Source organism: Ranitomeya variabilis, chromosome 5 (assembly GCF_051348905.1).
Source record: "Ranitomeya variabilis isolate aRanVar5 chromosome 5, aRanVar5.hap1, whole genome shotgun sequence".
Taxonomy (NCBI): Eukaryota; Metazoa; Chordata; class Amphibia; order Anura; family Dendrobatidae; genus Ranitomeya; species Ranitomeya variabilis.
In genome coordinates, this window is record NC_135236.1 from 129,177,338 (window position 1) to 129,189,684 (window position 12,347).

The 12,347-nt window shown below is 41.4% G+C and overlaps 1 protein-coding gene across 15 annotated transcripts in view; it reads left to right on the plus strand.

Moving 5' to 3' along the window:
• MEGF11 (multiple EGF like domains 11) overlaps nt 1-12,347 on the plus strand; it is a 598,735-nt gene that overhangs the window by 496,707 nt on the left and 89,681 nt on the right. For all 15 annotated transcript variants that reach the window (XM_077263274.1, XM_077263279.1, XM_077263284.1 and 12 more), the window contains exons 14-15: nt 1,761-1,907; nt 4,790-4,924. In XM_077263274.1, coding sequence (XP_077119389.1) covers nt 1,761-1,907; nt 4,790-4,924 — 282 coding nt within the window. The remainder of the gene's footprint in view (nt 1-1,760; nt 1,908-4,789; nt 4,925-12,347) is intronic.

The following is a 12,347-nucleotide window of genomic DNA, read 5'->3' on the forward strand; positions in this document are numbered from 1 at the left end:
TGGGGAGAGGGAGCGAAGTGAAGAGGATGGGAGAAATCAGGTAAACTGGAGGGGAATGTCGTACCGTTCCGTCCTGCTAACAACCTGTTTATTTCGAGCTCCTCTTCTTGTTGTCAGGACCAAATCTGAAAGCTGTATGGCGAGAGCAAAACAGGTTATGAAATGTATGGAAGTAATTATAATGAGGAAATGTGCATGTGTCCTGATGGGAATGACTTAAGCTTGGCCATCCAGTCATGAGCATAAAACACTTAACTATTCTCATTGCACACGTCATAGGTAACGACTGAAAAGTCAGCTTGGACGGGTTTGTCCTCATTGGGTACCATTATTGCTGCAGCACCTCTCTGCTTAATAGATGTTTGTAGGTGAGTGGAAAAACGGATCTGATGCTGCACTGCCAAATATTCCTCCAGGCGATGAGAGGACAGTAATGTATATTTAAAAGCAGTCTTTATTTGTCTACGCAATTTGAAGTATACAACACTTCTTACACTATATGCAACTATATATAGTGGTTTGTCCTGATGAAGAACTGTTATATGCTTCTAAACACGTTGACAAATTCAGACCGCTTTTAAATATACTTCATTGTCTTCTCATCGCCTGCTGAAATATTTGGCAGCGGGGCATCAGATCCATTTTGCACTCCTCTACATTCTGTCTGGAACATGATGTTATCAGGGGGCAGCTTTTAAGTTCCTTACTACAGTTTCTTGAGTTGCCGCCCTCTGAAGATGTCCTGGATCCACTATGAAGGAAGCTGTGGGAGAGGTGAGTGCAGCGCCAGCACTTTGCTTCTGTCCCAGTCTTCGCTGCTTCTAACTGTGAAACAAGACATCATGAGGGGGCAGAGATTGAGGTAGTAAGTGACACAAACGTTTCAAACTTTCACTGACATTAACATCAAGACAAAAACTGTGCACCGAAATCTTCATGGTATGGGTTTCAATGGTTGAGTTGTGGCATGCAAGTCTTACTGTATATCACCAAGCACAATGCCAAGTGTCAGATAGAGTGGTGTACAGCACACCACCACTAGACTCTGAAGCACTGGAAAATGTTCTCTGGAGTGATGAATCATTGCTCCTCTATCTGATAAATCAGAGTTTGATAATTGCCAGAACGTTACCTGTCTGACTACATTATTCTGGCTGTAAAGTTTTGGTAGAGGAGAGGAGTTCTGGGGTCAGCTTAGGCCCTTTAGTTCCAATGAAGGGAAATCTAATGCATGAACAGGCTTGGAAGAGTTTAGGAAAGGCACAGAACAACTGTGCCCCACTGCACAGAGCAAGATCCAAGAAGGAATGGTTGGATAAGTTTAATGTGGAAGAATCTGACTGGCTGCGAAGAGTCATGACCTCAGCACCATCAAACACCTTTAGGATGACCTAGGACAGAGACTGCTAGCCAGGCCATTTCCACCTATATCAAAGTTTGACTTACCAAATGCTCTTCTGGATGAAGGGGCAAAAAGTCCCATGGACACTCTCCAAAATCTTGTAGAGAACCTTCCCAAAAGAGTGGAAGCTGTTATAGGTGCAAAGGTGGAACTTACTCCATAGTAATGGTTATAGATTTGGAATGGGATGTAGGTATAAAGTACAGGTGTCCCAGTACTTTTGTGTATGCAGTATAATATATATCTGTAATATATAATCTGTATATATCTGTAATATAATCTTTATTGTCCCTGATTTTCTACTGAGAACCTCATCTGTGGTGCATACTGTGATCTGAATATCTATTTCTATTTCCAGGCATACACTGTGACAATGTGTGTGCTCAAGGCCGCTGGGGACCCAACTGCTCCATGTCATGTCACTGCGAGAACGGGGGTTCGTGCTCACCCGAGGATGGGAGCTGTGAGTGTGCTCCAGGATTTCGAGGAACCTTATGCCAAAGAAGTAAGAAAACATGAGCAGTTAGAAAATGTTTTTTTTTTTATTCACTATAAATCACATAAAGTTTCTCCACTTGGAGAAACCAAGCCCAGTGGACACTCATATAATAACCATCCCAAGTAAGGCTCATGATCAAACACGTAAGTAGGAAATCAATGCATTGAATCACTTCAGCCTGATATGTGTAAATATGCGTCTATACTATAAAACCAATACTGCACTTTAATAAAAAAAAAAAAGCATCCTGTTCCCCGTGCCATGGAGAGTAGTGTGTAATGCAGCTTTCTGTCATGCACCCTGTGCTACATTCCTACCCAATTTGTGCAACAGTTGGAAATAAACGCAAAGGCGTATAATAAAATGAGTCTTTAAATCGGGAGTACATTACATTTTACACACCATGGGAGGAATCGCGGGGCTATAAAACCAGGCATGGCATTATTTATTCTTACTTGATCATGCTGCAGATAACCCCGGGAACAATGTTTTATCCGACTTGAGGTTCTACTACCTATTACTTCAGCTCCGGTGGTCTGCTCTAGTGGCTTTATTAAGGTGATATTTTCATGTACATGTCAGTACCGTGGTATAATATGCACAGAAATAATGGTATGACACATGGACAGAGTGCGTAATAACACATATCCCAATAGATGTCACTGTTGATCAGTAGTTTCTTCCATGTAAACAGTAATTAGGTGTCTTTCAGATCATTGAACCAAAATATTACAGCTACATTTAATCTACATCTACTCGTCATCTTACATTAACCATCATTTCACTGTTATATCCATCATACTAAGTGTTGTCTACAGCAATATGTTTTTTAACATTTTTCTGTAACTGTTTCTTTGTATTATCACTATGGTCACTTGTATTAAATCACTGATCCATCTACTACCAGTCTCATTTACATTTTTTTAAAGGGAACCTGCCATGTCCAAAAAATCTATCAACCTGCAAATGTGGGGTTAATCTGCAGGTTAATAGTGTTGTATATGTGTGGCTCTCTGCACTGAGAGCCCGGCTACCGGGAGGAAATGAAATTTATTCCTCCCGGCAGCCTCTGGCTTTCAGTCATAGAGGCGCAGACGGTACAGCTTCAGTCAACGTAGTGATCGGCGGCTGTAACCGAGCCCCTGCACTCACTGACAGCCGACTCTGAACTGATGAACTGCATAGATGGCTGTCAGTCAGTGCAGGGGCTTGGTTACAGCCGCCACTCATTATTCACTGAGCGGTGATGGAGGCCACGTCGGCCACACCTTTGTGACTGAAAGCCCAAGGCTGCCAAGAGCAATAAAGTTGTTAAAGTACAGGTTTAGAACACTATTTTTTATTTATTTTTTTTTAAAATCAGATAATTTTTGTTGAAAAAAAATCACTGCATTACATTTTCCATTTTCCAAAACCTAACAAAACACAAACACTAAAAAGAAATACCATACTACTTAAGGCACTATCCATATAACACAAATTGAAAGTTACATATTTCTTATGTGAGCACTGTGAGCCAAACCTATTGTCAAACTCGAAATACTAAAAGCAGTATTTTCTATTTTTAGGCAAAGAAATATTTACGATTTACTTCCCTCCACCTCCCATTAGTATATCTTTCTGTTCCAACGCCAAATACAACCTCTATCAGTTTTCATTTAGATACATCATAAAAGCGCTGACAACATCTGTATCATCCGTTCTCTTAATAACATACTAGAAGGCAACCTTGAAGTATCCAACCATTTTTCTCATTTTTTTTTAGAATTTGTGCCGTGCTTTTCTTTTTTGATGCACTGCTTTTTCAATTCTTATTATATTATTTTTTTAAATAATTTTGCAGTAGTAGGGGGACTGGAATCTACCCAGTGTAAGACAAGTCATTTGCCAGCTTGGAATAAAATACAAAGCATACTTATCACTATCGGGCACTTAGGGTCCAGGATAATTCTGTGGCTTTGAAATCCATTGTAATAACGCAAGTAAACCATCTGTAGGTTAAAAAAAAACAGCGCTGACACATGGGTGGTAGCTGCACGCTGTCTCTCACCCCGACGCGCGTTTCGCTGATGCTTCTTCCTGGGGGCACCCAAGAATTGATGTTGATTTTCAGAATTTTTAACTACAGACAGTTGACCCTTGTCATTACAATGAATTTCAAAGCCAGAGAATTATCCTGGCGCCAAAAAGTGTCTGATATGTTTAAAACGGGTAGCTCACAGCCATCAACTGATACCTCTATTGCAGAAAAGGATCTTTTTAAACAGTAAAAAGGTTATTAAAAAAATAGGGTGGCCTAAAACTGCCCTAGAAAACTATGTAAGGCAAAAAATCATCCCAAGAGGATTGTGAGTGCAATTATTCCCCACCTCAGAACCTCATTGATCATTGGACTGTAGCTGCCACAGCTTGTTCTCTAGAATTTTTACAAATTATTGAAAGCAATATTGTATCTATTTACAAGAGCAAAGAAGAAATTGGGCAATTTGAAGTAACATAAACCAATTTGTGCATAAACTGCATCAAAATAACTGTTGGACATAGCATCACTTCAGGAAAGGGGGGACTGGAGTACATTTGAGAGAAATTTTGCGACTTTTTGAAAAATTACAAAGAATGCATCATTTAAAAACATCTCAAACCCCTAAATTCTGCCCATGATGTGAACATCAAAAAACGGCCAAGCCCATATTAAATAGGTTCCAAAAAAGGAATATATGGAAAAATGAATATGTCGCCAAATACTAAAAACTTGACAAAAACAGGTGCAGATGCAATAATGAATTAGGCCCTATGTGTTGTCTATATGTAAGGCAGTATTTTTTATCCCTGGGTACGTCACCTAATGTTTTCCTTGTTTTGTTATATTTCATCTTGAATGTTTGCAGTTTGCTCTCCTGGATTTTATGGACATCGTTGCAGCCAAAACTGCCCCCAATGTGTTCACGCGAATGGACCATGTCATCACATCACAGGCCATTGTGACTGCCTACCAGGATTTTTTGGGCCGCTTTGTAATCAAGGTAATCCAAAGTATTTTTACAGTAATTATATGTTTTTTTAAAGAAATAAATAAAGAAAAACAGACCCTGTGTTCTTTTCCTGGACGCCTAGTTAATGCCTATGACAAGGCAGACAAAAAAAGTAGTGTCCAGTCGCTAGGGTTACACTGATATCTCCAAAATCCAAATGAAAAAAAAACGCTTCAAATACTCTTTGTATAAGCTTCATATTGATTTAATTGGGGGAAAAATATGTTAAATATTAAAGGGAATGTGTCCTCAGAAAATAACCTAATGTTTAAATCATTTTTTTGTGTGCTAAATTTGTTTTTTAAAAGTTTTTGCCACTGTTTTTTTTTTTCTTTTACATATCGCAATGTGAAAAAAACAAATTGCTATTTTCACAATGGCCACTAGAGCTTTTTTAGACTTTAACTTCCCAATGTTTCAGGAAATAACACATGTACATAGCCACAATGGTTGGATCCTCACCCTATCTTTTATGTTGAAGTATCTAATGAGTGTGTGCAAAGGTCATTGTGAAGGGAGGAGGAACAGGCAAGTTGAAATATTGATTATTGTGATTGGTGGATTCTGTGTATAGAGCTGTTACCTGTCATTGTACTCCTGCCTCTGCTGATAAGAAAACGAATGTAAACTCTTCCTGAAAGGACAGGAAGTATGAGTCTAAAAAAGCTTCAGTGAAAAATGGAAGAATTGGGGTGTTTTGGGTAGGGTTTAGTGACAGGAGGCGCACATCACATTTGCCTACCGCTCGGTGTCTGTGCATAAATTTGAATAAAGGACACATTTATATGAAGGAAAGATGGTAAGAAAATAAACTTTTGGTATATTTATCTACTTGGGTGTGGTCTTCAACTCTTTTCTAGGAGCATCGTTTTGAGGACCACACCCACTTGGCTAAAACAACTGGATTTACACACAGGGTCAGAAGGGATCATATATCTGTAACCAAGAGGTGTAGGAAGAAAAGACAAACAACGTCAGATTCAGGATACAAGCGACATTTATACCATGTAAAACAAAACTTGCGCATTTATGTCAGATGACAGGTTCTGACATTGTTATGAGTTTAATAGGGAGAAATCTGCTAATAGACCACCTTTCCCAGGCATGTCTGCTAGAGATGAGTGTGTATGCAAATAGGTGAGGTGGTCATTTTTATTGTTGGACCCTACTTATTATAAGTCTAAGTCCAGAATTTGCCCCAGGAGATATGTTATATGTCTGTGCCTGACATTGCTAAATGATCTGAGCTGGTCGCCTTCCTTCTCCAGAGTAGTAGAATTGGCCTTATATCAGGGATGGAAAGGAGTAGCGTAATGTGCGGTATCCGCGTCCGCCCTCCAAGTTTGTCCTGTGAGGTTCTGTCTGCTCCAATCATATTGGAATTCAGATAGGACGCTCCGAGTGATGCAGACGATACAGAAGTGGAGCTTTATCACTGCTACCAGGCGCTGCCTCATTACCAAGATCTCTTTCCTTCCAAGACAAAATCAAACTCGAAAAAAAGAAAATCTTTCATGGGGGTGGCGGGTTTCTTATCTGATTGTTCAAGCAGGAAGGGGCCAGGTGACTAGGATTGAGGGACCTGTGCCGGGGGAGGAGGAGGTTGCTAATGTCCCTGTCACACAGCTTGCGGATTACGCTGTCTGTGTCATTGGACGGTCTGCGGAAAGATAAGGTTTTATCACAATGGCATTTTTCTGATGTTTTCTCGTAGGATTCAGTTTTCTGATAATAAACCTGTGACAACCCCCCTCGCTGTGTGGAATAATGCAGAAAAACATTATTCCGGAGCTGTAGGACACCCCCCCCCAAATCATCAACAAGCTGTATTCTCTGTCACTGAAAAGCTGCAGAGAGCGAGATAATCAGGGGGCGCACAACCCCTCACGCAACAAGCTCCATTTTACCAGTGTCTCTCCATGTACCTTGCCGTTGTGCAAAAATAACAATGATTATTTACCTGGCAAAATATTTCATTGTATTTATCCACATTTCCAGTATATTCCATTGTGTCTCCTGAAGACACTGTGGTTAGTTTGCTGTATTTTCCTTACCTAAAAAGACAAAGCGGGGCGACTCGTTTTATAGACATGTTTTCATTTCACTCTAATGCGAAAGAACGAACCTGGCGTGCAGAAAGCTTCATACATGAATGGCAGATCACAGAGATTCTGTGTCAAGCAGCAGATCTGCCAGTGAATGATTGGAACATAAGATAAAACAAGGAATTCAGTGAAACAGAAGGTGAGAAAGGCCTGAACCCAAGAGCTGTCAATCTTACACATAAAAGGTAGAGACTGGAGCTGCGCTTCTCCGATAACATACAAGCACACATTTTGAAGTCCTGTTTCTATTCTTGAAACAATAGACATTTGGATCGCCATTTCTTACTTTATAGAACAGGAAGTTATTCCTTAGAGGACAACTCTGAATGGTTATTGCAGGCAACACCATTGTTCTTCTAGACATCTCACCCATGGGTCCATCTTTTTTCATAAATAACCTATTTGCCCTTATTGCTTATATGACGTGTGTAATAATATCGGCTGAGTTTACAGTAAACCTTTCTGTATAGCTAGAGGGGGAACCTGCTGATGTGCCCAGAGTATATGACACAAGGTCAAGGGGTTGTCCCACAAGCAAAGTACATTTTTATCTGTAGATCTTGGACTAATAATACGTTTCCCAATTGTATGTGGTACAAAAAAAATGTTCCTGTTCCGAGATAATCTTTTAATTTTCCCTGTTAAGTATTGTGTAATGGTTGTGTTTGACCATGCAGGAACATGGTTGGCACATACCACAATTCATGGAAGGAAGTATAAGGATATTATACAGATGACATAGCAACGGCATACAGCTACAGCTGTATGTAAGGTAAAACATTTCCCTGCATGTCATATCACAGGAGCAAGTGTTTCTGCTGTGTCTCCAGTCCCCTAAGCTTATCAAAAATCACATCAATGAAGTAGGAGCTCTGGATCCACTGAGCTCATATGTCACTAGCTTGATTTATGATGGGCTCAGAGGGCTGGAGATGCAGATGGAGATGCAGCAGAAATACTCATTCCTGTGATAAAACAGGCAGGGAAATGTTTTGCCTCACAGAAAGAATCAACTGCAATCCCATGCTGTCCTGTCTGTATATTCTCTTTTGCTTCATCCCCTGCCCAGGAGCTGTGGGAGGAAAAATGTACCGTACTTTGTTTGTGGGACAACCCCGTTAAATTATCGGTTATGTCTTTATAGACTGGGTCAGGTTTCCAGATATTTTTGGGGTGCAGTAGGCAGCTGATAAACATTCTTGATTTTGATTAAAAAAAATAATCATAGTGAAAATATATGCATACTAAAATGGGATGAGGCTGATGTTTAGACCATGTCCAGGAATGGTTACAGTCATTTTCTTTGAAGCAAAATCTAAATAGGACAATAGTGTCATTGTCTAGATTTTTTCTCCTAAGTTAAAGACGCATTATGGAATGTTCATGCACTTCTTCCATCGAGTGTTGCATCCTCATTTGTGCATATGCAGAATTGGTTTCCGCACTGTAAATGACAAAAGACAATCACCAGTGTAAACCTTCATGCATCACTAAGTATGAATACAAGGATCACTAGCGCTAAACCAGTGAGCCCTAAGTGCAACTGGTATACAACTCCTTAAGGGTGAATTTCCTCACTGCTGATTTTGTTGCCGAAATTTCTGCATCTGAAAAGTGGTTCCATTCATTTCAATAGGGTTGTTTTAGCTATTTGAGATAGATGCAGAACTTTCCACGACAGAATCTGCAGCAAATACGCAAGATGTCAATATACCCTAAATTGGGTCAGTTTCCAGATTTCACAATACAAACAATAATATACATTATTAAATAGATATCTTAGACCTGATGACACTGATGCGAATGTTTAGGAAATTAAGGACAGAATAGCTTTGAAATCCTGACATTAAGATGATATAATCTAGCTAAAGACAGAAATAGTTAATGAGTCCAAATATATTCAGTCTCCACCCAAAATATTGTGTAAATCAGGTTTTAGTGTTACATGTATTATTAAAATAAAAATTGGCAAAGGTTGTTATCTTTTCATATCATGGTCTTTATTAAAAGATAAAATGTGTAACCTTGCAGTTTTCACACTGGCCACTGGGGCTTTTTTAACCTCCTACTTTCTGTCCTTTCAGGAAGAGTTTGCAGAAGTTTTCTAATCAGTAAATGTAGGATTACAATGACTGGTAATACCTCTATACACAGCTGATAAAAAGGATCCACCAGTCACTATAAGCAATGTCACAGCTGACCCTGCTCTCCTTCTCTTTGCATGGAACTTAACACATACTATACTCCTTAGATTCTTCAATACAAAAAAAGTGTTAGAGTTCAATGTGACTATGTGCATGTGTTGTTTCCTGAAACAGGAAGTTAGAGTGTAAAGAAAGGCCAGAGGCCTATGTGAAATTTGCAAGTTGTTTTTCATTTTGAATACAGATTGTGCTATGTTTGAAAAAAATTAACACAAAAACCTGATTTAATCAGTAGGCAAGTTTCTCGTGACATTTTCTCTTTTGTCTTTCAAAAAGGATTATACTGTTTTGACATGGATTTTTAAAGTCAGATCTAACAAATCGATATAATAATGTATGTAGTTTGTACTGTGAAGTCTGATGGTAGGTCCACTTTAAAGAGTAAATAAATGTTACTTTTAATTTAATAATTAATCAGCATTTGTAAAGTTATGAACCTACTCCATTACCTTATTGTGTTTCCTTCTCTCATCAGCACCATGCTGAAAGTGCTGGCTTGTCTTGTTAATTTTGTCTTCGCTGTTGAATTAAACTGCAGGTCTAGCAAGAATCCATAGAACCAAATTTCTCCATCCCAGTGTGTGGAAATCTAACTGCACTCACATGTCGTCTGAATGCAGTCTGATGATTTCCTTGCACGACCGAGTGCGATCCGAATATTCGATCAAACTTGGATATGCATTGATTTTTTTCCTTGAACAGACTGTAGACTAACATTTTATTCATTTATTTTACTCACTTATATGGAACCGTTCATTCCACAGCACTTTACATATATTATCGGCACTGTCCCCATTAGGGCTCACAATTTAGATCCCCTATCAGTATGTCTTTGGAATGTGGGAGGAAAGTGGAGAATCCGGAGGAAACCCACACAAACACGGGGAGAATGTACAAACTCCTTGCAGATGTCCATGGTGGGATTTGAACCCAGGACCCCAGTGCTGCAAGGCTGCAGTGTTTACCACTGAGCCACCATGCTGACTAATGGTCCGGTGCGATTGGATTGCCATCAGAGCAATAAAATGCGTGTGTGCACCTAGCCTAAGGCTTTCTCTGCTGAGCAGGGAGGTAATGCAGATGTTACCTAGACCTTCAGTTCAGATCAGCTGCTAAGCCCTCCATACATGTTTAGGCCGGGTTCACATTAGCGTATCTGTGCGCAGGGTATACCTGCGTACTGATCCATATGCGTCTTGCGTGCATAAATTTAACCTTGTGTATGTAGGGACATGTGTTTGCATCAGTTCGCATGCAGATGCCTACCCATGCGGTGTGCGGCAAACGCAACATGTTGCATTTTTTGAAGTGTCAAATATGCGCAGGCTTGCGCATGGGGATGAGTGCGTTGAAAGAACGCATTACTGTCTATGGGAACGCATTGGTACGCTAGGACATGCGTACGAATGCATTCGATGCGTACATCACACTGCGCATGTCCTGGAAATGATTTCACCACCTCCATCATGCGCATAAACAACACAAACGCATGCCAAACTCATTTAAACGCATGCACACGCAGCGGTTTTTTTTTTGCATCATGCGTAAGATGATGCTGAGTAAAAACGCAGCATAAGCGCTTGCATGCGTTTTGGCATGCGTTTGCACATGCAGATGACACGCTGCGCACAGAAACGCTAATGTGTGCTTAGTAGTGATGAGCGAGTATACTCGTTGCTCGGGTTTTCCCGAGCGCACTTGGGTGGTCTCCAAGCATTTGTTAGTGTTCGGAGATTTCGTTTTCATTGCGGCAGCTGAATGATTTACAGCTACTAGCCAGCTTGATTACATGTGGGGATTCCCTAGCAACCAGGCAACCCCAACATGTACTCAGCCTGGCTAGTAGCTATAAATCATTCAGCTGAGGAGATGAAAACTAAATCTCCGAGCACTAACAAGTACTCGGAGGTCACCCGAGCGTGCTCGAGAAAACCCGAGCAACAAGTATGCTCGCTCATCACTAGTGCTTAGCCTTAGATAGTTATCGGCTGAATACTGCTTCATCTGATCGTTCGCCAGCTGCGATCTCACCCATCGTTTCTTAACACAGGAGCGCTCGCTCGGCCAAGCGCTCCAGTGTTTTCTGTGATGATGATGACTTACCCATTAGAGAGCACATTTTGAAATCAGATATCCCAGATCCTTATCTTCCCCAACAATCATCTGCCGAGGGCCCACAAACATAATGAGCTGGCAATATTGACCAGTTTGTCTGATCTTAAGGCCCCGTCTCACATAGCGAGATCGCTAGCGAGATCGCTGCTGAGTCACTAGTTTTGTGACGCAACAGCGACCTCAGTAGCGATCTCGCTATGTGTGACACGTACCAGCGATCAGGCCCCTGCTGCGAGATCGCTGGTCGTGTCAGAATGGCCTGGACCTTTTTTTGGTCGTTGAGGCCCCGCTGACATCGCTGAATCGGTGTGTGTGACACCGATCCAGCGATGTCTTCACTGGTAACCAGGGTAAACATCGGGTTACTAAGCGCAGGGCCGCGCTTAGTAACCCGATGTTTACCCTGGTTACCAAAAAAAACAAACAGTACATACTCGCCTTTCGGTGTCCCTTGCCGTCTGCTTCCTGCTCTCACTGACTCCCGGCCGTACAGTGAGAAGTGAGAGCACAGCAGTGACGTCACCGCTGCGCTCTGCTCTCAGTGTACGGCCGGATCTCAGTCAGAGCAGGAAGCAGACGGCAAGGGACCTGGACACCGAAAGGCGAGTATGTACTGTTTGTTTTTTTTGGTAACCAGGGTAAACATCGGGTTACTAAGCGCGGCCCTGCGCTTAGTAACCCGATGTTTACCCTGGTTACCCGGGTGCTGCAGGGGGACTTCGGCATCGTTGAAGACAGTTTCAACGATGCCGAAGTCGTTCCCCTGATCGTTGGTCGCTGGGGAGAGCTGTCTGTGTGACAGCTCCCCAGCGACCACACAGCGACTTACCAACGATCACGGCCAGGTCGTATCGCTGGTCGTGATCGTTGGTAAATCGCTTAGTGAGACGGGGCCTTTAGTCTAAAGTGTGTGGGGGCCTTATGACACAATGGACTATACAGACAAGCCAGCACTTACAGCATGGTGTTAAAGATGGGACGAAGCAAAAT